Genomic DNA, 24,547 nt, shown 5'->3' on the forward strand with positions numbered 1-24,547 from the left:
TTTACCCTACAAGACTTGAGCAGTCATATACTTATTATAAGAGAAGAATGGTTGCCCAGTGGGTAGAGCATTGGGCTACTGACAAAAGGGTCCATGGTTCAAATCTTGGGCAAAGTCTTTGGGCTTCCCTGAGATAAACCTCAAGAGAGAGGTGGCCCAGGGAAAGGAACTGGACCACCTAACTTGAGATTCTGAAGGTCACATCCCTACGGCTTAGTCTGGGCTGTGCTCAAACCTCACCGATCTATCTTTATCACGTCTGCCCTTTCCTTGCAATTAAATTGATAATAAATTTAGTGCAGTCATTAACCTATTTTTTCTCTGAATTATTGAATTTTTCAGAGTTAATTACAATCCCCAAGCATTTGGATAATTGCTGTGCACTCACCTGAAGAGCAGCATTAGGTGATGTTACTTGAGGCTCTGTAGCTCTTGTCCGAGATTTCATTGGCGTTGAGGTTTCTCCTCTAAAACCCTTCAATGCCTCAGTAGATAGGTTTTTCTTCATTTGCTACACGAAGAAAGTTTTGCAGAAATTAAACACCAACGGCATGTTACAGTAATGAATGAGTGGAAGGCTACAATAAAACCATGAAGCCCAGCAATTCATTAGCTGGCACCAATGGTTATGAAAGAGCAGGTACCCTGATGCTCTAAGTTCCACACAAAAGACTCGCAGCTTTTAATGGAACTAACCATCGAACAACACTCAAGTTGATTTCAATGCAAAAGCCTGATATATGTATTAGACACCAGATCAGGTCCCAGGTATTTTTGGGTATCAATTTTGAAAAAGCCTTAGAAGCATAAAAGTTTACAATACAGTTGAGGACCTCAACTCCAGAATCCAGAAACCCAGAAAACCAGAAATCTGGAACGTTTGAAAATTCCTCTACATAGGGTTTCGACTTGCCACCTCGTGGCACCACTCTCCGAGCCTTGTTCTGGGACGAGTAGGAAGTTGGCACATGCTATGAACATATGCTAACAACCTAGGCAGGGACATATAGGGATCTCAAATATCGAGTACAGGAGTCTGAAGGGGATCGGGTTGGTGTGGTGGCTAGAGTGTTGGCTTTCCACCCGGCGGACTCGGGTTCAAATCCTGGCAGTGGCAGAGAATTTTCAGAGACTGCCCGATCCCTGCTTGAGTGTTGTGTGGAGGACATTTCAAGCGCAACACTCCGTCCGTCGGATGGGACGTTAAGCCGTGGTCCCCTTGGCGCCTTTCGTTAAAAGCAGGCTAATGCCGACGCCGGGTTTCTCTCCACCCTTCCTTCCATACCCCATCCCTCATGGCGCAAATGACCTCAGCTGTCGGTCGCCTCCTCCAAATACCAGGAGTCTGAACGCATTTATAAATAAATTAATTCACAAAGTATACCATGAAGACCAGAAATAAAAAAAAACAGAAATCCAGAAACCCTTTGCTTCCAAGTTTGCTGGATTCAAGGTGCTCAACTGTACATTGAATGCTGTTTTATTCAGGATTACTTTCATCAGCTAACACACATTTAATAAATTGCGATCTTAATTTGCTTCAGCTGCCTTATAGTAGGCATGGTGACATATTTCATTCTGGGTGTAATACTTCTCTCTCAGAACCCAATAAATATATTATAATTTTAAATGCTTTTTCTTAACTGGCTTCATTTGTCTGTCTGTTTCATCAATGGAACCTTGTAATTGATTTTTAACCCACTTTCCATTGTCAGATTGGCTTGAACTTTTCAGTACAGATTGGAATCAGATGAAAATGGATTTTTACACTATCCCTAGGACTTAAGATTCACTCAGCTTCAGGCTAAGTATTAGTGATATCATTCTTTGTCAGGTCAGCAGGTGTCATCTGGCACAATGATAAAGGGGTCTACCTAGTGAACAGAATACATATTACTGGTAAGAACCCTGGAATAAGCATTTGTTTTCCTTAAAGTTTAAAATGTTGTTTACAAGCTGAATTTGTGCATCTAGTATAACTTAAGGCTTGACTATTTCACACTTCATATGAGGGATATTTTGGTAGCCTTATAGGCCTCACTTTTATTAAATTATGAAAATAATATTTAAATGGATTAAATAATTACATTTCATCACTTGAAGCGTGGGTGCCAATCCTTCCTCATGAATCAGGTTCTTCTAAAATCATTTCTAACAAACCAAATAAGCAGTTTTTGGAAAAGCGTATTTTTTTAATCTCTTTTTATGTATTTATTATAAATTCAAATTATATTGCTCCAAAAGTAATTCAAGTGATACTTGCTATTGATTTAAAACTAACCTAAATATATAGGTTAATATGTACAACACTGTATGTATAGGTTAGTATGCATGTTGGCGCTTCTAAAAAGCAAAGTATAATCAGTTTAGAAGAGACGATTGATATCGTGAATAAATATGACAGTGGGCTTAAAATATATCAGAGGCTATAAACATATTTCTCTCTTGCCTATTTGATTGATAAAGAAAGGATTTACATAACACTTCACAAAAATATAGCTAAAATTGGGATAAGTAAATGTTAAACACATTTTTTGGATAGTTTCAGACATAGGCATCATTCCTTTCTCAAGAAAAAATGCTACAAATACTTAATCAAGTATGACGTTTGTGTATTACTATTCTTACTCAAAACTCGTGAGTGATGGTGACAATAAAACAACTTAAAGAAAGTCTGAACAAGTACAGCTCAAAATCCTAAATCTCATGAATCATTAGTTATGTCAAATATGGAGGCTTTCCTCACTTCAGTTCAGACAAAGATGTCAAACAGGAAATTCAACATCTCACATGCACAACAAAAAATCATCAGGAGGAACCAAATGCATCAGTGGCTGCCTAGAATATTCCTTACCTTAGTCTTAACAAAGGTGTCAAAAAGGGCAAATGCCACATCCCTGTTACTCTTTGTCCAAGCTCCTTTCAAATCGTACACCACAAGGCGGTGGATAGGAGTGTCACCTTGACGCAGCCCTTCACCAGCAACACCAGCTGCCTGAGTACCAGAAGAGGAACTAGCAGGAGGGCATGATGGTACCCCTGCGGCTCCACTTCCTGGAGGCAAGACACTGGAACCTGCAACCCCATCACCTCCACGATTGCTGGGAATACCCGATGGAGGCTGCATTGCCGCTGGTGGGACGCCAACAGCCCCAGGGACAATCAGTGTGGCCTCACGGCCATACGAAACCTTGGCAACACTCAAGCAGTAGCATTTCTCGACAGGTTGCCTCAGTGAAACATGCTGGAAAGCAAGTAACATAATTGAGGGCTCGAATGTTTTCTCCATTATTACTAAGGAGACTTGGCTTTGTATATTAACCCCTTGCGCTGTAATGACAAGTCTAGCTCGTCATGAACTTTCGACGCCAAACCGCGTAATGACGAGTGTATCTCGTCATCGGATTTTCATAATTTTAGCACAATTTAGAGGAATAATATAATTATTTCGAAAGCTTAAAAATGTTAAAACATACATAGTATAAATAAATAATTCATATTTAATGAAACATGATGCATTGGAAGGATTAAAATGATTTTATTTGAGAACCGATAGATAGATAGCTCCCCATGTTTAATAATCAAATTTTATTTCACAGTTCTACGTTTATTACAAATTACAAAACATCATTTCATTACCTACCATTTAAAAGAGAACCACAGATAAAAACAAATAGAGAATAGGAGCACGATATTCGGAAAATTATTTGAATTAGAAGGGGTTAAAGATTGCTGGAGGCTTTTTAACCCCACAAAAAATAATCTAAGATGATCCACACTTTGTCTTGTACTGGTATGCCACATAAAAAAATAGCCCATGTTATTCTCACATTCCTTTAAATTGATACAATGATTTTAAAGAATTCTGATCGATCCCGCAGATTAACAAATAAAGGCTCACCTCCTTTCCAGGATCTTCCTGCAGAGCACTCTGAAGCCATATCTCAGCATCATTCAGCTCACAATTCATATACATTATTGACCACTCTGCTCTGGGTCTGTGCTTCAAGCCATCATCAATTGGCACCAAAGAAAGAATATGCTCTGCAGAAGAGAAATATATAGTAGACAAAAACAGAGAATTGTTCCCACAGCACATTTACATACCATTATTTTAAAAAAAATTTATATACATTAGAGCCTTGATATAATGAAATTTTAGGGACCAATAAAGTAGAGATTGCTAAATTTTGTTATTGCAAAATTCATTACTGAGAGGCTTAATTATTTTTCATCACATTTATCATGAAATAGTACTTTGTAATTAAACTTTCAATAAATCTGACAAAATTCAATAGCTTTGAACTTACTCTTCTCATAAAGTTGTAAATTATAATTAAAAGTTGTAAATATATATGACTACTTCACAATGACCATGTTGTAATAAAGTGCAAAGAGGCTTGTACTCTGTCTCTACCAACAGCGATGCATAACAATGTTATGTATCTCTATGAAATAAATTTGTAACATGATCACATAATTCATTAGATACGGCATCTCTGCAAACATATTTTAAGCAGTGTGGGATCCAGTGGTGCAAAGGCATGCAATCAGTTGGTTCTACAACATTAGATAGCAAATGACTAAAATTCAGCTCTGGGAAATTGAATGCGCCAAAAAGTGATTAATACACCCATGCCCCTTATAGTGCAATTTCGATTAGCGCAATTTCGATATAGCGCAAATTCGTTCCTCGGGGAAACATCACAATGCAGTGTAGCCTAATCAAAAAACTTAAACATTCTCATGGTAAAATGTGAACTTGTGCTAAGAACACACAAAATTGCTATCATTTTACGCATATTAATAGTATTGCTTGCCTCAAATCTTCTTTTTTGTATACATATTAATCGAAATCCATTGCTGTGCAATGGCCAAAAGTATTACTCGTCATTGGGTCCAGATAACCGGCCTACTGAAATAATTCATCTCGCCTCCTTAACAGAATGACATAAGTGAATTTAGATCATTAATTAAGCGTGGAGTTAGTGGAAATGAGATTTTTGAAAGCAATGCAGTTTGAGATGTAATTTTTGCCGTCATAGGTCATCGGGCGATTGACTTCCTGGTAGAGGGTCTACGCTAAAGCCTTCAAGGTCATCGGTATTCAAGGGGGAGAAATGGAGTGGTGGCTGAGTTGCGTATGAATAGCATCGACTCATAAAAGGGTTTGCTATAGAGTCTCAAACACAACGGCTTCATTCCCTCCCAGCAGCCGTAGGCCCTCTGCGTCTCAGGAATACAGTTCAGCAGAAGGTGATTTTGATAGAGCCATACAGAGTAAAAACTAAGAGAAAATGGCAAAAAATAGGAATGCAGGTAGAAAAATCAAGAAGTTATCAAGAAAAACCATAAACCTAGAAGAGAAATTGAAAGAGGTCAATTGCTTTGAAATAGGAGAGCGTCAAAGCGATTTTGCGCGGAAGTTTAAACTCACGACACCTTATTCTGAATATGTAAAGATGAAGTTTAAACATCAATGACCTCAGCCGCACCAACTTCAACCAAGCGGTCAACACGTACGGAAAGTTCATAGTGAATCCGTACAAAAAGACAACGTTGGTAATCGCTCCAAGACATTTAGTGTAAGCTCCGGTTGGTTCCAGAATTTATATGACAAGCAGGTATTTTCAGTGCGGCAATATCAGGCAAATCTGCAAGTGGATAGGTCGGTTCTTAAATGTTTTTGGTTCTCGGTACTAAAGCTTTATTAATCGAGAGCTTTGAGTGATTATCTTCAATACAATTGCGCAATCTCACACATTGAGATTAATTTTTTCAAACAATTATAATCGCACATTTTTGTCCAATATTAATTATTTAATGTCCTTAAAAATCCAGAGTATTAAATAAAATGTCCCAAAGGCTGGATACCCAAGAAAAGCCGTTTTCATGGTAACTGGAAAGAGGTTCCAAAAAAATGTTTACGTTTCCATAGTTTGATAAAGAGCCCAATGCTCCACCCATTGAGCCCTCATGCTCAGTGAGGGGCTACAGGATGAAGAAATACATGGAGGAGAGAACAAAAGTAAGGGAGGAAGAGAGACGGTTGCATAACAGGGGCATGCATCCATTAACACTAATGTTTTGTGCACCACCTTCAGTGAGTTCCCAACTAAACTAATGGATTACATCTCAAGGTGATGCCTCCACAACTTTTTTGAAAAGTGAATGTGCCTCACCTGAGCTGCATGACACCCTCCCCCCAACCAATTCAAAGCCTCGCTGCATTGCAAAAGACATCCAGTAACAAACTTGAAATCTGTGCAGAGAGAGAGAAAGATGGATTCTTCGGTAATGACGGCTCAATTGTGGTTTCCTTGGGCGCAGGTTTTTGAAGAGGGGTCCCCTTCGAGTGGGCCGTGTGACTCCAGAGAGAATCAATTTCAGGTTCTCAAACCACCTAAAAATGTCATACCAAAGACAAATGAGAGAATGCTAAGCATGAGAAAATCCAGTAGTTAAGCTCAACAAGAGGCTGGCTTGTGGCATTTTAAAAACAAATATGGCCACACGACTAACTCAAGATGTATTGATATAAAAAGCATTCCAGGTAATCAATTTTTACGTATGATGATGCACACAAGTGTGACAAAAGAATGACAAAGATGGACTGAGTGGAAAATGAGAAAGTATTAGGATGAGTGGGAGAAAAGAGAAGGCTCTTCAAAACCCTTAAGAGACTATGAGAAATTTAAATTGGTAACATGATGAGATATTATGGAGTGATGAAAATTATAGTCAAAAGGCAAGGGGATAGGAAGAAAGTCAAAAGGAGGCCTTGGATGACATTACTGTTCAGGTAATGAAGGATGAAAAATTGAAGAATCTTGCAAGTTTGAAAGGATTGGTTGATCAGAGTGGAGAGCAAGAAGCGAGGATTGCTGACTGATAACTAATAAATTATATACACTAATAAAAAATAAAAAAAATTTCTTAAACCCTGATATTTTTGTTATGAAATGAATAGACCTAACCAAAGACTTTTCACAAGTTAACACTCCCCACATTTTTATCCCAACAATATGGAGCAGGAAAAGATAACACACACCTCAGAGTGCTTCCATACAGGAGTACCACAGGCCCATCAATCTCTGCCCCACCACCAGATCCAACAACGGGCTTTGTCTCCAAAGAAATACTTAGATTGACATTTTGTGATCGGAATGCACGGAAAGAATCATGTTCCTGCAAAATAATCGGAGAAAATAATAATATGTAATACTTGATATCAATGAATAATACATGATATCAATTTTAGTCTAATGACCATAAAAACTGATTGAAGATTGGAAAAATGTTAAAATAACACGCACACAAAATTAACAATTTTAGAGAAAGGAAACATATAAAAAGCACATTTTCAATAGAAAGTATAAATGGTTTAGTTTGACATATCTTCTCTTCAATCCTCAAGTGCAGAAGTCATAAAAGTAAGCATTTCTTACAAATTATAGCCAGGCATTTTTGCTTTCTGATGTACGATTGATGCATATGTTGTGAATGCATATTTGTCGATAACTGATACTTTGACACAATATTTTACTGATGTAAAAAATAAAATATTGCTTCTTGTATTGAACTGATTACCCCTGAGTCGGTAAACATTTTTTTTTTTCATATTCTTATTACGTGTAAATACACCAAAGGATGAAGTTCACCAGGAAAAAATTATTGACTCAGCCAGGATTCGAATCAGGATCTCCCGATTGCCGGTCAGGTGTGTTAGCCAGTTACACCACCAAGCCATTTTCTCAGAGCGAACTTCAGGATGGGTTTTACCGATCAAGATGTTGACGTCACAAGTCCACACTGCAGCAGACGTGGCAAGGGTTGTGCTTACTAAGCCACTGTCCGAGTGAAAAACCCTTAACTTGTCGCTGGTCTGCGATGACAAATTTTGAAGCACTGCAGAAACAAGTGACTTTGTACGCAGTCACAACTCACACCACAGCAAAACACACATGACTTAGTTATTATGTGTACCTGCATTTTCTTATTAGACGTGCATATATCAGATATTTTACCTCTACCTGATCTAACATGAGAAATAAAGCATTAGAGTGTTAAGCTTGAAAATATTTAAAAAAACACATTTTAAATAGGGTCACCTGGTTGCTTGAGTACTCGGGCAATCGATCTGGAGCACAAGGTAGGACAGAATGATGGTCCTTAGGGTCTGCCAGACAAACCCATCCCAGCTTAAGGGTAAGGCGGAGATTTGGTAGGTGGAGAAGTCTGCAATCATCATACTTTGAAGCTGTGCGCACGTACACATCTAGGTCTCCTTTAAACACAAATTTTGCTGAAAAAAGGAGGATGCATGAGAAAAAGAAAAATTATTGATTTGATTTATTCATATTGATTTAAAAACATCTAAAGTGAAATATTTAACAGGTAAACAAACATACTCTTCAAATTACTTCCCTAACTCTTTACAGAGCAACAAAACAAAGTAAATTTATCAGCACTACAAGTTAAGTTCATGTGGTACAAAAAAATGGTCATACGCGATCTTCCCAATATGTACTTTATTCCAATAAAAACAAAAAGAAAAGAAAAACAGTAGTCCTCGAAAAGAAAGAAAACTATATAACAGCAGACTAAACATTTTAAAGGTAGAACAAGGAGCATATGTGCTGGAACACTCAAAAAATTGAGCAAACAACACATTTACTTGTACCACAATACTTGTGTATAAACCAAGGATTACATCTAAAAAAAGGAGGAAGTGAAAAAATTCCAATTACATTTCAGCATATGAAATACAACATAGGACTTCAGGCCCATTGAAAGATAGGTCATGGGTTAATTACATGCAAGTAAAATTTTTGAATTGTAATTGCATTAGCATATTTTTCCCACTCAGATAAATGGTTATGGAGTAATTATTTTACCAACTTTGGTAGCAATGAGAGTTTGATGTAGGCAGTGATTTTCTAGTTCCCTCAAGCCTTGAAATTTAGAGCTTCCACCAAATGTACCAATTGATATTTCATTAACAAATCATTACATTACCATTTGTCCAATCCATCACAACATCTGTCCATGTGACTTCCATTTCTTCAGTGGTATTGTAGGGATCTAGAGAGGCATGTAAAAATACTGTGAGTTGCTGAACACTCATAGTAAGCCTCCCGTGGAGAATAAGCCGTGATTTGTCCCAAAATGGCAGGGGTCGACTCGGATCTCTGGATGGGCTAATTATTTTCTCAAAGCCTGCAAATGAAAATTACATAATGACCACAGAAACTGAATAAATCCAGTGTTCAATTATGAATCATGAAAATAATACCAATCAATTTTCATCCTGTACCCTTAGCAAAGACTGCTCAATCTAATATTTTCAACATGGCTTCAAGGTAATTCACAGGATTTGATTAATAATAGAAGCATCACTCAATTAGTAGTACTTACTCAGATTGCATTGAGCAATAACTGGCTCCCAACATGGACCAAAAGCATAACGAAACTGTTCCACATCACAGCTGAAGTCATGGTAAAATTTAAGTGACGTCATTCCTCGTTCTATGGTCGCTGTTTTTTCCCCACCAAGATCAACACTGCATGTTCGTCTAGCTGTGATATAGAAATATAAACATGGTTAGCAATATACTCATCCTTTTTTCTGAGAGGAGAATATCCCCTTCGAGTAACAATATATTATTTCAGATTTTCACCAATCTACCATTGGTTTTTGATTGGATCCAAAATTACTTGTTGCAATTTTGTTGTTAACAGTTAAACTCCTAACATGTCCGTACTGGCATAAGGAAAAAAGGCCCAGGTAAAACCAAATAAAAGGGTTCTAATTAAATCTGCCAATAATGGGTGAACATTGGGCATTAAAATACAGATGCTAAAGGTTAATTGTTGATTTACTTGTAATCCTGTCCTTAAAAATTTTACAAATGACTCTTCAAAGCGTTCCCAGATCATTTGCCAATGGGAGCAAAAAAAAAAAAAAAATTGGACACTAGATTTTGAACCACACACAACACAAGATGCAGTGAAAGTTACACAATGCGGTGACATGCAGTTACCTTATCACTCCCCCTGAGTGATTTTCCTCAGTGCACATTAGGTGGTACAGGCACAGAACCTATTTTCATGACTCAGAAAAACATGTCTGCATTAACGGACATCACCAATTACATATGCACAAACCTCTCGGAGGTGCTTCTTGCTCAGCACCGACCAACTTCCCCCAAATGTGCATCTCCTGGATGAGCATTAAGGGTTGAGGGAAATCTCTCAGCTGAAATCGCCAAGTCTTGCAACTAGCACGTACCCATCTACACCAAAGTGTAGTGAATTCAAGCCCTTCCTCTGGCCATGGACTGCAAAGACAAAAACACAAGTCAGAATAAAAAAAAATGAAATATTAAGAATAAAGTAACCAATTTATAGTCGCATTCAAAATAAACAACAATATAAGTGTACGAAGTATCACCCTGTCATTAATTACAATGCAGGCAGGAAGTTAAATTAACACTGTTTAACATTCACACTATCACTTTGTGTAACCATGAAATGTGAAATGGGAGAAAAAAATTCATTCAGTACGTTCCACACTGACACTTTATTTCTCACCTGCATTTCAACAATGCTACAGCGTAATCAATTCCGTGGTGTCAAGGTATTGGTAATGACATAGCAGCGTAGCAACCACCGTTGGCAATAAAGTCTCAATGTGAAATGTACCAAGTGAATTTTCTTCTCTTGAATCAAATTAATTAGAAAATTACAATAATTTCGTGAGCTGGTACTACATGAGAACATATTTGAAGCAGCATGCATGTGGAGAGGGGGGAGTCACGAGATAAGGAAGATGACAAAGACACATACAAGTTAGAATTTAATAGTTCTTCAGGACAAAATAAACTATGGCCATTACAACTTAAGAACTACGCCAGCCTCATAACTCCTAATATACAGGGTGTTTCAGGAGGAATTTGCAATACTTCAAAATGTGCAAGGGGAGACAAATTAAAGCACTTCTTTTTGTCATATAAACATGGGATCGCAAATCCTTAGTTACTGAACTATGGCAATGCAAATATTTTTTTGGAACCACTTTCCAGATACCATGAAAACGGCTTTTCTTGGGTGTCCAGCCTTTGGGACATTTTATTTAATACTTTGGATTTTTAAGGACATTAACTAATTAATATTGGACAAAAATGTGCAATTATAATTGTTTGAAAAAATTAATCTCAAAATGGGTGAGACTGCACAATTGCATTGTAGATAACCACTCAAAGCTCTCGATTAATAAAGCTTAAAGAGTAATTGTTTCAAACAATAGGGTAGTTTCCTTCATCAAAGAAAACAAAAGGCATTAATTGCGATTCGTTACCCACCATTACTGTATTCATAATATACAAATTATTTGGTTTTACAAATCCCAGTTTAGACGAATGTTAATGGTCAATTTTAACCTCATTCGAAAAAAGCCAAATTGGAGGCCATGTGATGCCTTTTCACGTGACGTCACAGGGACCTAGATTCTTTACGAGTAGATAGGAGTTTTACATTGTCTGAGATTACCAATGCATGCCTGAGGCAAAGAGCTCAGGGAAACATCTCTTAATAATCACCTATTATAATTGGCTATGGTCAGAAAGTTTCCTTTGTTTGATAGGGTATTAATAATCCTTATTTAAGTCAAGTGCTACCTACCAGCAGGGTACTCTGCTACCTGCTAGAGTCTTCATCACAGTGGCGCTCATAGCCTTACACCAAGGTGGCCTCACACAGCGGCAGCCAGAACCAGAATGATATTGCATGGGCTTTTCTCAGCATTCACCCTTAGCAGTTGCGTTTTTGGGCGTTTCTTTTAATTGTCACTTTTCATTTAATCACAAAAAATAGATATCATCATTTAAAAATCTAAAAGTGTGAAATACATACTCCAAGAGTAATAATCTTTCGATTTGGGCAATTAAAAAAATAGGAAACCGCCCTAATATAACCACATTTTCGTTCAAGCTTAAGTATGTACTTAATGTCCTTAAAAATCCGGAATATTAAATAAAATATCGAAAAGGCTGGATACCCGAGAAAAAACGTTTTCATGGTAACTGCAAAAAGCATCCAAAATCAGTTTGCGTTGCCATTGCTCAGTAAACAACAAGTTGTGACCCCATGTTTATGGAAAAAAATGCTTAAAATTCTCTCCCCTGCCATCTCTAGAAGTATTGCAGTTTCCTCCTGAAAAACCCTGTGTATTACACTTCATAGGCTGAAATCTTTTTAATAAATGTGAGCACATTGAATTGAACAATGATCTGATACTCTGCCTACACACAATGTGAAATTACTACTTGTACAAAATCTACATAAATAATAACATAGAATCCAAGTTTCAAAGGTTAAGCATCATAAGGTTTAATAATGATACTCGGTCATAGTTATCATGGTAGCTTAATAATTCATTTGGATTTTATTCCAACCATTTTACTTTTGTATATGAAGAAAAATTCCACAATGTTAAGGAATGAGTGAGGGAGTGACTCATTCACTAAGGATGACAGCAGAGTCAGATGTCAAAAACATTGGCATGGAGCCAACTCTAACCCAGTCGGAAGCCCAAAACTGTTTCATTTACGACAATACACAGCCGGTAGAGACTATAACAAAGCTAAAGGTTAGCCAAGGAATAGGAAAATACACTACCTATCATGATCCATCTCCCTCATAGCATTAGTTGCATTCTCTGTGCCGTGCATGGAAGGATCGGCAAGAGCGAGTATCTCAACCTTCTCCAGTAGCCAGCCAAAGAGCCTTCTCGATGGGGGAGCCTGTTCCTCCTCCTCCACTCCCTCCTTGCCCTTTCCCCCGCTAGAGTTGTCCTGCCCACCACCCTCGTTCCCCATCGCCTTGGCAGCCATCAGCTTTGACCGCTGAATGTATATTTCAGCATTTTTCTTAATGAGGGAGTTGTACAAACCCTCCAATCGGCCCGCAGGCAGAATGAGGTGAGACTTGAATAGTTCTTGCACTTTTGAGTCCAGCATTCTCTGCCGTCTTTGGCTCTCCTGGTGCTCATCCTCCAACAGCTCATAGTTGTCTCTCAGCCTCACTTCAAAAGGATCATCACTCATTTCAAATAGAAAGTCATCCACCTGAAAAGAACATATGTTATAACTCAGCAATACCTACTTAGCATCCACTAATAACCCATGGAGCTGGAATCAGTGAATTCAACTGTGTATGTTAGAATATCACAATGAAGAATGCTAAAAGTAAGAAGGGATGTAAAGAAATTCATTAATTTAATCTGCACTGTAAGGCAGCAGTAACCTTCATCCTTTGTCCAGCCTCTATCCACTCATTTATTTTCTTTTGGGGAAAAAATCATAAAACATATTTAAATGAAAAAAAATTCTATTGAGTAGATTTATTCCTCAGCTGGATTTACACTGGCAATAATTTCATCCATCCCAGAAACATGCATAAGAATTAAAGTTGACAGAAAATGTTTAGGAAGTTAGAAGTAATTAGATGCTTTTAAATGGCAGCAATGCACTCCCAAAATTATCCTGAAGAAATCAAATGTTCAAAATTAAAATTAGAAGTCAATTTCAGAAGGTGACTTGAACAAAAGTTTACAGTTTTAATCCAGCTTGACACAAAAAGATAGCCAAATGATACAAAATATGCCCACAGTATCTACATAATTGCAATACATTCCAAGGTTGATGTAGAAGTTGTTTCAGTTTTCCCACCGGATGAGGTTCTCCATCTCTACCGACGTGTCATCCATCGTCGTCAAGCCCTGATGACGATGGACGACATGGCCATCGAAACGTCAGCACAGATGGAGAACCTCATCCGGTGGGAAACCCAAAACAATTTCAACATCATCATATGCCGGGAAAACCTCAGATCTTTCAATTCTAAGGTTGATGTTGACCTAAGTGATTTTGCTTCGTACAACAAATTGTAATGAAATGAATTTGCACTTTTCCACAAATATTTAATGAGTATGATGCGATTTTGGCTCACAGAGCCATCCCCTGGCACAAGACATTGTAGTACATAAGAACATGACATTTATACCTTTGAGGAAGGGATGGGGGAGGATTCGATAAGTTTGAAGAAGGGGTAGGAAACAGGCATACAGTGGAGAGACAGTGAGAAACATTCAACGTAAGAGATACGGGGAAACCCAGGGGTGAAAGGAGGACTCTAGCGTAACTGTAGAGTAATGACACTGGGGAAAGAACCAAAGAAAATGGGAAGGCCAAGGGGTGAAGAAGAGCAGACAGGGAAATAGAAGAGCATAAAAGAGACTGCATATGTACCATCAACTGCATGCACTCCTTTTGAGACCATTTGTCAAAAAACAAGCAGGAATTTGTGCAATTGAAACTCATAGAACTAAGAGGAGTGGATTCCTAAAACTGTTTAACCCAAACATTTGATTTATCTAAACATGAAGATTGCAGTTCTTCAATGTGCTGATGGCCAAAATAGCAAGACAGTCACATGGATTTGGCAGATGATCATCTCATCCCCTTACCATTTAAATCACATCATATAAATACTATGTAAAGTTTAATGGTAGGTTTGATAGCACACAATGTTAATCACCCTTGCCTGTCTCCATTCTGCATCTTTTTTAATTCTATCCATTGACGTAATTCTCTACCTCTCCTATCTTTTCTTACCTAACATCCTTCCCTCAGCACTAAATTTAGGATACTTTCTCCCTTCAATATATGCTTAACATGGGTAAGTAATTAATCAGTTATTTAACCCATAAAATTCTATATGTACCTTCTCCAATCCCTTCATTGTCCAATTCCATACTGCCCAATTTCATATCAAACCCTCCCTTCCCCAACTGACGCATCTAAGTTCTCCATATCATATGTAGATTTTACATACCTTTTTTTATATAAAATAATTTCCTCTATTTTCTCGTAGATAACATCTTACACATCTTCCTTGCATTAGAACGTACACCTAGACAGCAGCAAGGGAGATGTTAAGGGAGCTATAGTCCTCCATTGGGTCTCACCTTACACCATGTAAAATGGTTTCCAGAAATATTGCAATTTTGAAGGTTGGCAATTTTGACGGTTTGGTTAACGTAGTAATGATTTTAATACACCTTAGCAAAGTCCAACTTTTTCTGGACTCCATGTTTTCTTGGGGGGGGGGGGGGACAACCCACCTTATGAACTGCCCATTAGATCCCTCAACAAACACCTAGAATGACTACTGCACCTAGACCACTACAAAGTTAGCGGAATGTGAATGTATCTCTACTACCATAATCCTTCCACTAGACTGATCTACCCTTAAACTACCTCTTTACCCAGTTTTCTATTCAAAACTAGAGATATCATAGCCGACTTCCTCACTCTGTATTGCCTCTTATCTTTTGAAAATCCCGAGTGAATTGCTTGAATCCTATGAACATTAATTGATTGTAATTTGAATTGTTAAATCCCTACTGAACATCACACCACTCTAGAAGCCACCTAATCTGAACAAGCTAACAAGAGGGAATTATAAATGCATGAAAGTTTAAATTCAAAAAAACTTTAGGTTTCTACCAATAAAGTACATATTTTACAGCATAAGTTTCTAAAAATTCAAATGAATGGCTTACTTTTGCCAAGATGTGGATATGATAAATAAGATTTTCAGATTATTGTTTCCAAGTTACTACATAGTAACAAGTTTCCATTCTTTCGATGCTAAACTGGATTTTCTTAGTGCAAGTTTGAAGAGTCAAAAACATATTTATAAAAAATCTTGAGTATAAAAACAGGTAAAATCATACATGAATTACAAAGTAGCATATAGGAGACAAATTTAATTTTGGAATTAATAGAAAAATACGTACTTTAATTAACAAATCACAAGGCAATGGGCTGGAAGCAGTGAATGGTGGTCTCTTCACCTTAGGGCCACCTCTATGAAGCTGCCTCACCCATTTAAACATGTTCACAAATTCATTCTGAACAGCCTCTGCATAATTGTGATCATGTGGGAAACACATTTTCAAGGATTTAATGTTGACTCCCCTAAAATGATGGTTTAAAGCAAGCAACCTCTGTTACACACTCTTAAAATGTGAGCACAAAAGTAAGAAAAAACTATGCTACAATGAGGTTATAAAGTCAATCTTGTTGAGAAAAGTTAATCAAATATAAATCACCATGTTTTGTTCCAGGGTAAAACAAATCCTTCTACATTCGCTCTCTCCAACATGATTTCAGCATTATGAGATATCTTTGATACATTGAGTCCTTCCACTGAAAATATATTCTTTTTATCAACTGCTATTTTCCCAACATTTGCCAAAATGCCAAATGTTTCACTAGCAGAATTAATGGTCAGGTCATCTGGAATGAAAATAATAACACTATAATCCACAAATAGAACATATCTCAGAGAGTCATTCAACAATAGCCTGTGACTATAGATGAAGGGATATCACTCAAGTGGTCTTAGCTTATATATTACTGAAGAATGCAGATGTTAGATACACAAAGAAGAAATATACACTATTCCAACTTAACAAGGAAATAATGGAAGACCTACAACATAATTCCTACGTGATGTCATACACTACACTCTGTGATAACATTGACAATCTTGCACACACAACAGATTAACTACAGTTTGAATTTATCTGACAGCTTTAAATATAAATGGAATAAATATGTATCTTCTCTCATCAATAACTAGTTCAATTTTTGCAATAAAATAAATGCATTTTTGAAAAAAATTGCAGCAATATTTTCTAACTTTAACAAAGCCTGAAATTATGATAATGAAAAATAAAGAATTCAAAGCTTTCTTGAACAGGCAACTACATGCCATAAAATTGACTAATAGCACCAAAACTTACATAAATCAACACCTAAGATAGCAAAATAACTTAATATGAATGAATTTAGAAGCATTAAAATGAACAAAATTCCTTTTCTGAAACAACTTTGGTTTCCTTGTTTTCACATGAGTGCATCTCACCGAGGATCTTCTCCTCTCTGATCTCACTCAACCTTATCACATTCATCAGTCATTTGGAATTTCAAAAAAATTTTCCCAGTTTCAAAGTTTTAAGTTAGGTACCAGTACTAAATCCTAAACTTTGTATTATTCCACACTGTTAATTGAAAATCTGGTCAGCTTCCAAAAACTTTTGTGTCATTTTCTTGGTATACTAGTCCAATATAGAAAAATACATATTTTAGGATTCCATTACGTCAGCTCCATTTCACAAGTTATCACTGGTATACATACATTCAAGTTGAGATATAAGACAGTCATTTTCAAATGAGGCATATTTCATACTTATCAAATAACTATTTTTCACAAAAATTACAGTTTTGTGACAGCAAATTCTTTCATAAAAATCAACAAAATGAGCATCTCATTTCAATCAACAGTAAAACATTGAAATAAAGTCATGTGTGTGTCTTTGGATTCAATAAGGGTCAATGAAGGGAATTAAAGATTATATTAAAGCAAGGAATTTATTGCCACTGTACCAACCATATCCAATCCCCACAATTTCTCCCCTTAAACTGCCAGGTCAGCATGCCCCATATTTCACAGCTTGCCCTTAAACACAGGAATGTTAACCACCCTCAGAGAGATCTCTCCCCCATGATCAAAACTGCATCTTCCATACTCACCCTAAAAGGCAAAAAACCTGTCAACAGACCCATACCTACCTAAACCTAAACCTTAGGGTCCAATCAGTGGCATAAATAATAGGGGTGATCAACCACTCCCAGAAAGAAAAAAATACTACATATTCAGACATACTAATTGTTTAAGTACAAACTTTTTAAACGCCACAGTTTTTTCCAGTAGTACATTTCAGCAAGAGGATGAGAATAATGACTTTAAAATATAGCAACTTCATTCAGAAAAACAAGCAACAATATAATTGTGAGCCACAAGAATGGTGCATTTTTTGATCGAAAGATTTTTCAGGGGTTCTGCTCATCTGTGGCCCCCCAATAGTGTCTCCTTCCACATTCACCACCCCACATATCAAAATTCAAGTTATGTTACTGGGCATTGGGACTGGGACTGGGTTACATTACTGGAATGTCAAGGTCAGCATATAGAGGCTGACAATTAGTCCGGGTTGTTACAACTACAATAGGTATTTCATTATAAGGAGAAGTTAATTTTTAAGATGTGGTAGAACTTGCAGTGCTATGACAACAACGGAAGTGAATTCATAAAAAACAGCAAAATGAATGAAAATGAACAAAATTATTTGGAGTATCTCAGCAATGGAAGATGTGGTTAACTTTTTACAGTTGAAATCACTTCATGGAGAAGATGCCAACATGAATTTTGTATCTTGTAATACGCACCATCAGAAATCATGAATTGGTAAACCAGATGAAGGCTCTATGCTGCCTATTTCATTGTACCACCAAATAAAAAGAGTAAGATTTCAGGAGTCACAATGAAGGCAAAATACAAAAATCATAAAATGGGGTGACTTTGATATCAATGCAGTTTTGACAAATGAAACTTTAATTCCAAGTCATTTTAGTTCCAACAAACAAATTGATTCCAAACAACTACATTGCGATTTAAGGATTAAAGGTAAACTAATTAATTTTTTAAATTAAAACAATTTCCTCCTCAATCTAAAATGGAGAGGCAGAAACAATTTTAAAATTAATACATCATACATATATACATATATATTAGAGTAAACCTAAATATAGTTTCTGAAGCAAAAATGTGTAATTATATTGGCAAATATGACACTAAATATAATGGGGAAAAGACTTACCAAAAGAAAACAGTAACTGATGTTTTTTGGATAAGATAACAACCAATCCCACATCTCCTTTAGCTCTAACAGTCACATTTTTGGATGATACTTGAGCCAATGGTTCCTCATGCTTCACCTTCTCAGGTGATGTCCACAGGGCTGCAAAAGTAATCATCAAAACACAGGTTCCTCAAGGTTTTCAGGGAATAGTTTTAGAGCAACCTCAAGATAGAAAAAACCTCATCAATCACACTACTACCACTGTTTGTATTAGTATTCTAGCTTTAGTGAAAAAGTTTTTATTACCAATTCACATCCTAGGAAAATCTGACATTATGTTCTAGAGTCAGTCGTTAGGTGGGCAACCTCCACCTCAAAGTCCACAGCCTGGAGGGCCTCTCTATATACGAGTCTTGCTGAACAGTCAAAGTTGATGTAGTTAACGCCAAGTAGTTTTTTTCAAAATACTCGCATTCTCCGAACTTATAAGACTAACTGCAATAACTAATAAATTTAAGAGTTAAAATTCACAATCGGTTATTATTTACGGTAACATGTTCAAAGCGGGATTGTCGGAGCATTTGATAATGACCAATAAGTTTATGTTAGAAAGTCGTGAAAATGGCATGGACTTTGGGACAGTAGCAATTTGAAAAATATGGAGAGGAGAAATTTTAATGTTCTAGTCAGATTGTAAAAATTTTGCACCATTTTCCTTTCATTTACAGGTGGTCGTATTAAGACTACTTTCACGACTTATTGAACTTAGGGTTTTATGGACCAAGAACTTTTTCAAATGTTTTGAATCTTCTTAAACTTGTATTGAATGATAAATTTTATGAATTTCATTGGTTTTCTCTCGTTACTTCAACCTTTACTCAACAATGCATGGCAACGCACAACCCGAAAAAAATATTTTCAGTGTTGCTATCATCCAGATAATAGGGTAGTTTCCTTCATCAAAGAAAACGAAAAGCATTGATCGCGATTCGTTACCCACCATTAGTGTATTCATAATATACAAATTATTTCTTTTAGAAATCTCAGTTTAGACGAATGGCAATGGTCCATTTTTATCCTCATTTGAAAACGGCCAGATTGGCGCCCACGCGATGCCACTCCACGTGACGTCACAGGGACCTAGTTTCTATACGAGTAGATAGGAGTTATACATCGTCTGAGATTACCAATGCATGCATGAGGCACAGAGCTCAGGGAAACATGTCTTAATAATCACCTATTAAAACTGGCTAAGGTCGGGAAGTTTTCCTCGTTTGATAAGGTATTAATAATCTTTATTTAAGCCAAGCGCTACCAGCTAGCATGGTACTCTGCTACCTGCTAGCATCCTGCGTCATATCAGCGCTCAGAGCCTCGCCCCATGGTCATCTCACTTGTGGCAGCGGGAACCAGAATGACGTCACACAGGAGTTTTCCCGGCATTCATACTTACCCGTCGCGTTTTCGCGCGCTTGAAAATTTTCACTTTTCATTTAATCGCGAAAAATAGATATCATCATTTAAAAATCTAAAAGCGTGAAATACGTACTCCAGGAGTAATAATCTTTCGATTTAGGCAATAAAATAATTTTAGGAAACCACCCTATTGATCTATATATTCACTGGAAATACGTTAATTCGGAATGCATTTGGTCCTACATATTCTGGATTATCAATATTCCACTTTCATTAGTTGCAATTAAATGAGCAGGAGTTGAATTAAATAACTACTACATAACCATTCCTACATGTCTTCCACACCAAACAAATAATAGAGCATTCAAATAGCTGCGTCGACTTTCACAGCCTCTCCTAATGAGACAAAAATACTTTTGTATCTAATTTCCTTGCAGTGTTGTAGCAAGGGAAATAAGTATCAATGATGCAATGGCATTAACTATGAACCATGACTAATGATACAACAGTTCAGTAAAAAGAGAATTTTTAAAATTTGAAAGAGGCTTTATGAACAGGGAATGGTTAGAACTTGGTTGAAAGGGGAATTTAATTATAAGTGGGTTTATGAAAAGGGGCTACTCAGTAAAATTGCCTGGAAAGGTAAAAGATTTGTTAAAGATACTTACTGGAAAAAAATTTACAGAAGGACTTAATCTCAGCAGCCAGGCCACGGAGCCTCAGATACAATTCTGTGCTCCATGTCCCTTTAACTTCCTCTAACAGATGCACATTAATTTCACCAGATGGACGTCTAGACGCAACTTTGACTTGCTTCAAGTATGCCCAGAATCCCTGAAAGAACACATTTTCTTTAATTTAACAGGGGCATTTAAATAAGTATGATTGTTTTAAAAAAATTAAATTAATTAGCAAAGAGTAATTCCTTTTTATCTCAGTTACTAGAAAAATTATTCTTCAAACAATTTCGGTACGACTGGTGAACAAAGGGTAAGAAAAAAAAGACTGTTCCACAAAATAAAATATATATTTGCGACCGGTTTCGATGCCACCGGTTTTGATACGGCGTATCATCATCTGATCTTTTGGTTTGAATAGGACGTATCATCATCTGATGATATGCCGTATCAAAACCGGTCGCAAATACATATATATTTTATTTTGTGGAACAGCAAAGTCTTTTTTTCCTACCCTTTGTGCATCATGAAGGAGTTACACCACCCACCATCACATTTTTCGGTACTACTGGTTGCAATGACTTGGTAAATCCAGATTTGACTTCACTTCATGTCAATCAACTTTTTGCAAAGAATTTCCTCCTTTGGTGTTTCTACATTTGTATACGTGTGTGTTGGCTGTAAATAAAGTCACTTGCGTATTCAATAGGCCCTGCTTTATGATGGGTTTGACTTAAATTGAATTTGTCATATGATCTGAGTTGATGAAGTGCACATTATGTATACTTTTCTTCCACTTCCCACTCGCACATTGCGTCATCAATTACCTACATAATTCTATACCTTATTTGTAAAAAAATTTTTTTATCAATGCAAAATTAACATTCACTGATTCTTATGATTCCATAAGCCAAAGTTATTAAGCTTCAACATAAGATGGAAATTTCTTAATGATGGGTCCTCACGAAGCAATAAATACCATAAAGTTAGTGTCTAGTGAACAGTGCTTTGCTACATGCTTTATGCCACAATGCGGACAGTTGATTGTTGAACAAGCTTGTTCAATTTAAATTCTCTTCAGAATTTGCTTTGATGATGGCTTTGTGGTGTCCTTGGAAACATACCTGACAGAAATCTGGATACCTACATGTGAATCAAGGGGAATTCAAATGTATTTTTTTTAGCAAATTGGAGTTTGTAAGTACATCATAATATGTAATGTCTTACCAATTAGGTTGATATGCACTCAAATCATAGTCATGAGTACATTGTGCTTTGTAAGTCATTTAAATTGTTGAACTTTACAATTGTCACTTACCTACACTAAGTAAGACAAATATCATCAGCTACATATCAGCTCCTCCAACCAGTAAATAACCCAATACATCCAAGGAAGACATTTCTTTGAAATCCAAACTAACCTTTAATTCCTGAGATTTGGAGCATGGATGATGTTTCCCCAAAGAGCAAGCCACAGTGACTGCTTTTGCTCCCTCAATGTTCACACAAGCTTCCAATGGGGAGCCCTCGAGGGAAGCAGAGTCTACACGCAGCATGAGACAGGACGAACTATGCTCGACAGGTGCTGAGGAACGCTGACCGTCAAAGAGGAACAGATTGAAACCAGTAAGTGTTGCACTCATGCCACAGCCCTCAAGAAAACTCTTTACCGCACCACTTTTTCCCTTCTCCACACTCAATGAATTCGGGGATGGCTTTTGATTGAGCTGCATCTTGAGATAATCTTCCATGCACCTGGTAACAAAATTTGGCAATAGTAAAGAATGAAATATTCCAAAAATGTACATTGATCTCATGTAATTCAGCATTAAAAAACTTTTCTAACTTATCAATTTTTTTCTCCATCAATGGATAGGTAAAAACTTTAAATTTTAACATAAAATTATCACTTAAGATTGAAAATTTTCAAATCCTCATCAAGTGTACTGTCAGCATCAAAATGATGTGATGCTGTACTAAGCAAATTTGTATCTGGACTTCAGTTCAAGCCACAATAATGAATAATACATTATTTTAAAGGAAATTTTTCTCTCAATTCTGATTTATTTTTTGTTTCATGAAAAATTCAATAATCAAGACACGCGAATGCAATAAATGACTTCACGCACCATAAAATTAGCCATTTTGTCAACTTCATGAACTTTGTAACTCAACCGAGGGAAAACTAATATGTCTACAACATTGTACGAAACTTTGCTTCCTGGTAACCGGCACTGGCCCGGCAAAGCCCAGTTTGGCAACGCGACATCAATAGAAGTTATTAACACTCACAAATATCAATATTTTTATAGATTATTGATCATAGAAAAATTTCAAATAAATGAGGAAGTTTTTCTATAAATTTTATTTTTTCTTTGGGGGTAAACTGTAGGACTAGATAGTGTTAAAACATTTTCATTTGTTTACAAGAATATATGCATTTAAAAAAATGTAAAAGCCATTTTATTAATCTACATTTGTGTTTGCAACTTATTGTGGAAGATGAATGTTGTAGACGTATGTAGTAGTTTTCCCTAGGTTGAGTTACAAAGTTCATGACGTTGACAAAATGGCTAATTTTATGGTGCACGGAGTCATTAATTGCACTCGCATGTCTTGATTATTGTATTTTTCATAAAACAAAAAATAAATCAGAACTCTGAATAAAATTTCCTTTAAAATGACATATTATTCATCATTGCGGCATGCACTGAAGTCCAGATATAAATTTGCAAAGTACAGCGGCGCATCATTTTGACGCTGACAGTAGAACTGGTCTTGAAGCATTTTATTTCTCTGGGAGATGTCACGGAAATGCCAGCAAGTGAAAATGTACAAGCACCAAGAAATTATAGCTAAGAGAAAACTTTGGCCTCGCAATTAGCCATGACATGGTGTAGATCAGTTTGCAAGGCTTGCATGAGTTGCAGCAGGACAACTTGGTATCCGTTTGGGTAGCAAGACAGACAAAAAGAATACCCTTCTCAATCAGTGCTGTATTAGGTCCATGAAAGCAGTCAGTTAAAGTACAACTACAGCCAACCATACACACCCAAAGGCAACAAGAAGGGTTCCCAGCAGCGTAGAACTCCACTCCAGTCGGACATTATCGAGCAGAGCTTGGAGCTTGGGAGATGGGGATGATGGAGCAAGAGAAGACCCAGTCGTTCGAATTTTGGCAAGGAGTACACCAATGGAGAAAGGGGAGCCCCACGAGTGTTGCTTCTTGTGGTGAGCTGCTGAGGAAAATGGAAGGTCACCAAGCCTGCACCACACCATTTCCATCAGCAACTCGCACATCCATGATCGTGAAATAGAGCCAATAGATGGGGACATCAGAGGATCTGCAGAAGCGGATGAAAATAATACACTTTAGAATAGACCAGAGCAAGTTCGGGCCTGAATTAAGTCATTAACTAAGTTGCAGTCACATACCATAATTCATTAAAAGAATTCAGTAGATATGCACTAAATATGCAACAATGATTATTTAAATGCTCAAATGCAATAGAAACTTTCAACAAATATATACAATAACAATTTTCTACATCCTTGAAGGTGGAGCCTGTTCTTCAAAGACCAACGTAGAGATGACAAAAAAAGTCAGAACATGGGTTCAAAGCAAGCAAATGCCAACTCAGTTTTTGTAATCTGATCTCGTCCTTACTATTTTATCACTACC

The 24,547-nt window shown here is 36.8% G+C and overlaps 1 protein-coding gene across 1 annotated transcript in view; it reads right to left on the reverse strand.

Annotated features, from left to right (window-relative positions):
- LOC124159423 (protein KIAA0100) overlaps positions 1-24,547 on the reverse strand; it is a 57,786-nt gene that overhangs the window by 20,118 nt on the left and 13,121 nt on the right. Inside the window, exons 10-25 of the mRNA XM_046535231.1 lie at positions 23,918-24,209; positions 22,287-22,620; positions 20,857-21,022; positions 18,791-18,931; positions 16,178-16,364; positions 15,863-16,043; positions 12,679-13,127; positions 10,168-10,340; positions 9,418-9,579; positions 9,019-9,219; positions 8,112-8,305; positions 7,052-7,188; positions 6,183-6,403; positions 3,902-4,044; positions 2,855-3,244; positions 389-511 (exon numbers count right to left, since the gene is read on the reverse strand). Of these exons, the coding sequence (XP_046391187.1) occupies positions 389-511; positions 2,855-3,244; positions 3,902-4,044; positions 6,183-6,403; positions 7,052-7,188; positions 8,112-8,305; positions 9,019-9,219; positions 9,418-9,579; positions 10,168-10,340; positions 12,679-13,127; positions 15,863-16,043; positions 16,178-16,364; positions 18,791-18,931; positions 20,857-21,022; positions 22,287-22,620; positions 23,918-24,209 (3,494 nt within the window). The remainder of the gene's footprint in view (positions 1-388; positions 512-2,854; positions 3,245-3,901; positions 4,045-6,182; positions 6,404-7,051; positions 7,189-8,111; positions 8,306-9,018; positions 9,220-9,417; positions 9,580-10,167; positions 10,341-12,678; positions 13,128-15,862; positions 16,044-16,177; positions 16,365-18,790; positions 18,932-20,856; positions 21,023-22,286; positions 22,621-23,917; positions 24,210-24,547) is intronic.

Source organism: Ischnura elegans, chromosome 5 (genome assembly GCF_921293095.1).
Source record: "Ischnura elegans chromosome 5, ioIscEleg1.1, whole genome shotgun sequence".
NCBI classification, from domain to species: Eukaryota; Metazoa; Arthropoda; class Insecta; order Odonata; family Coenagrionidae; genus Ischnura; species Ischnura elegans.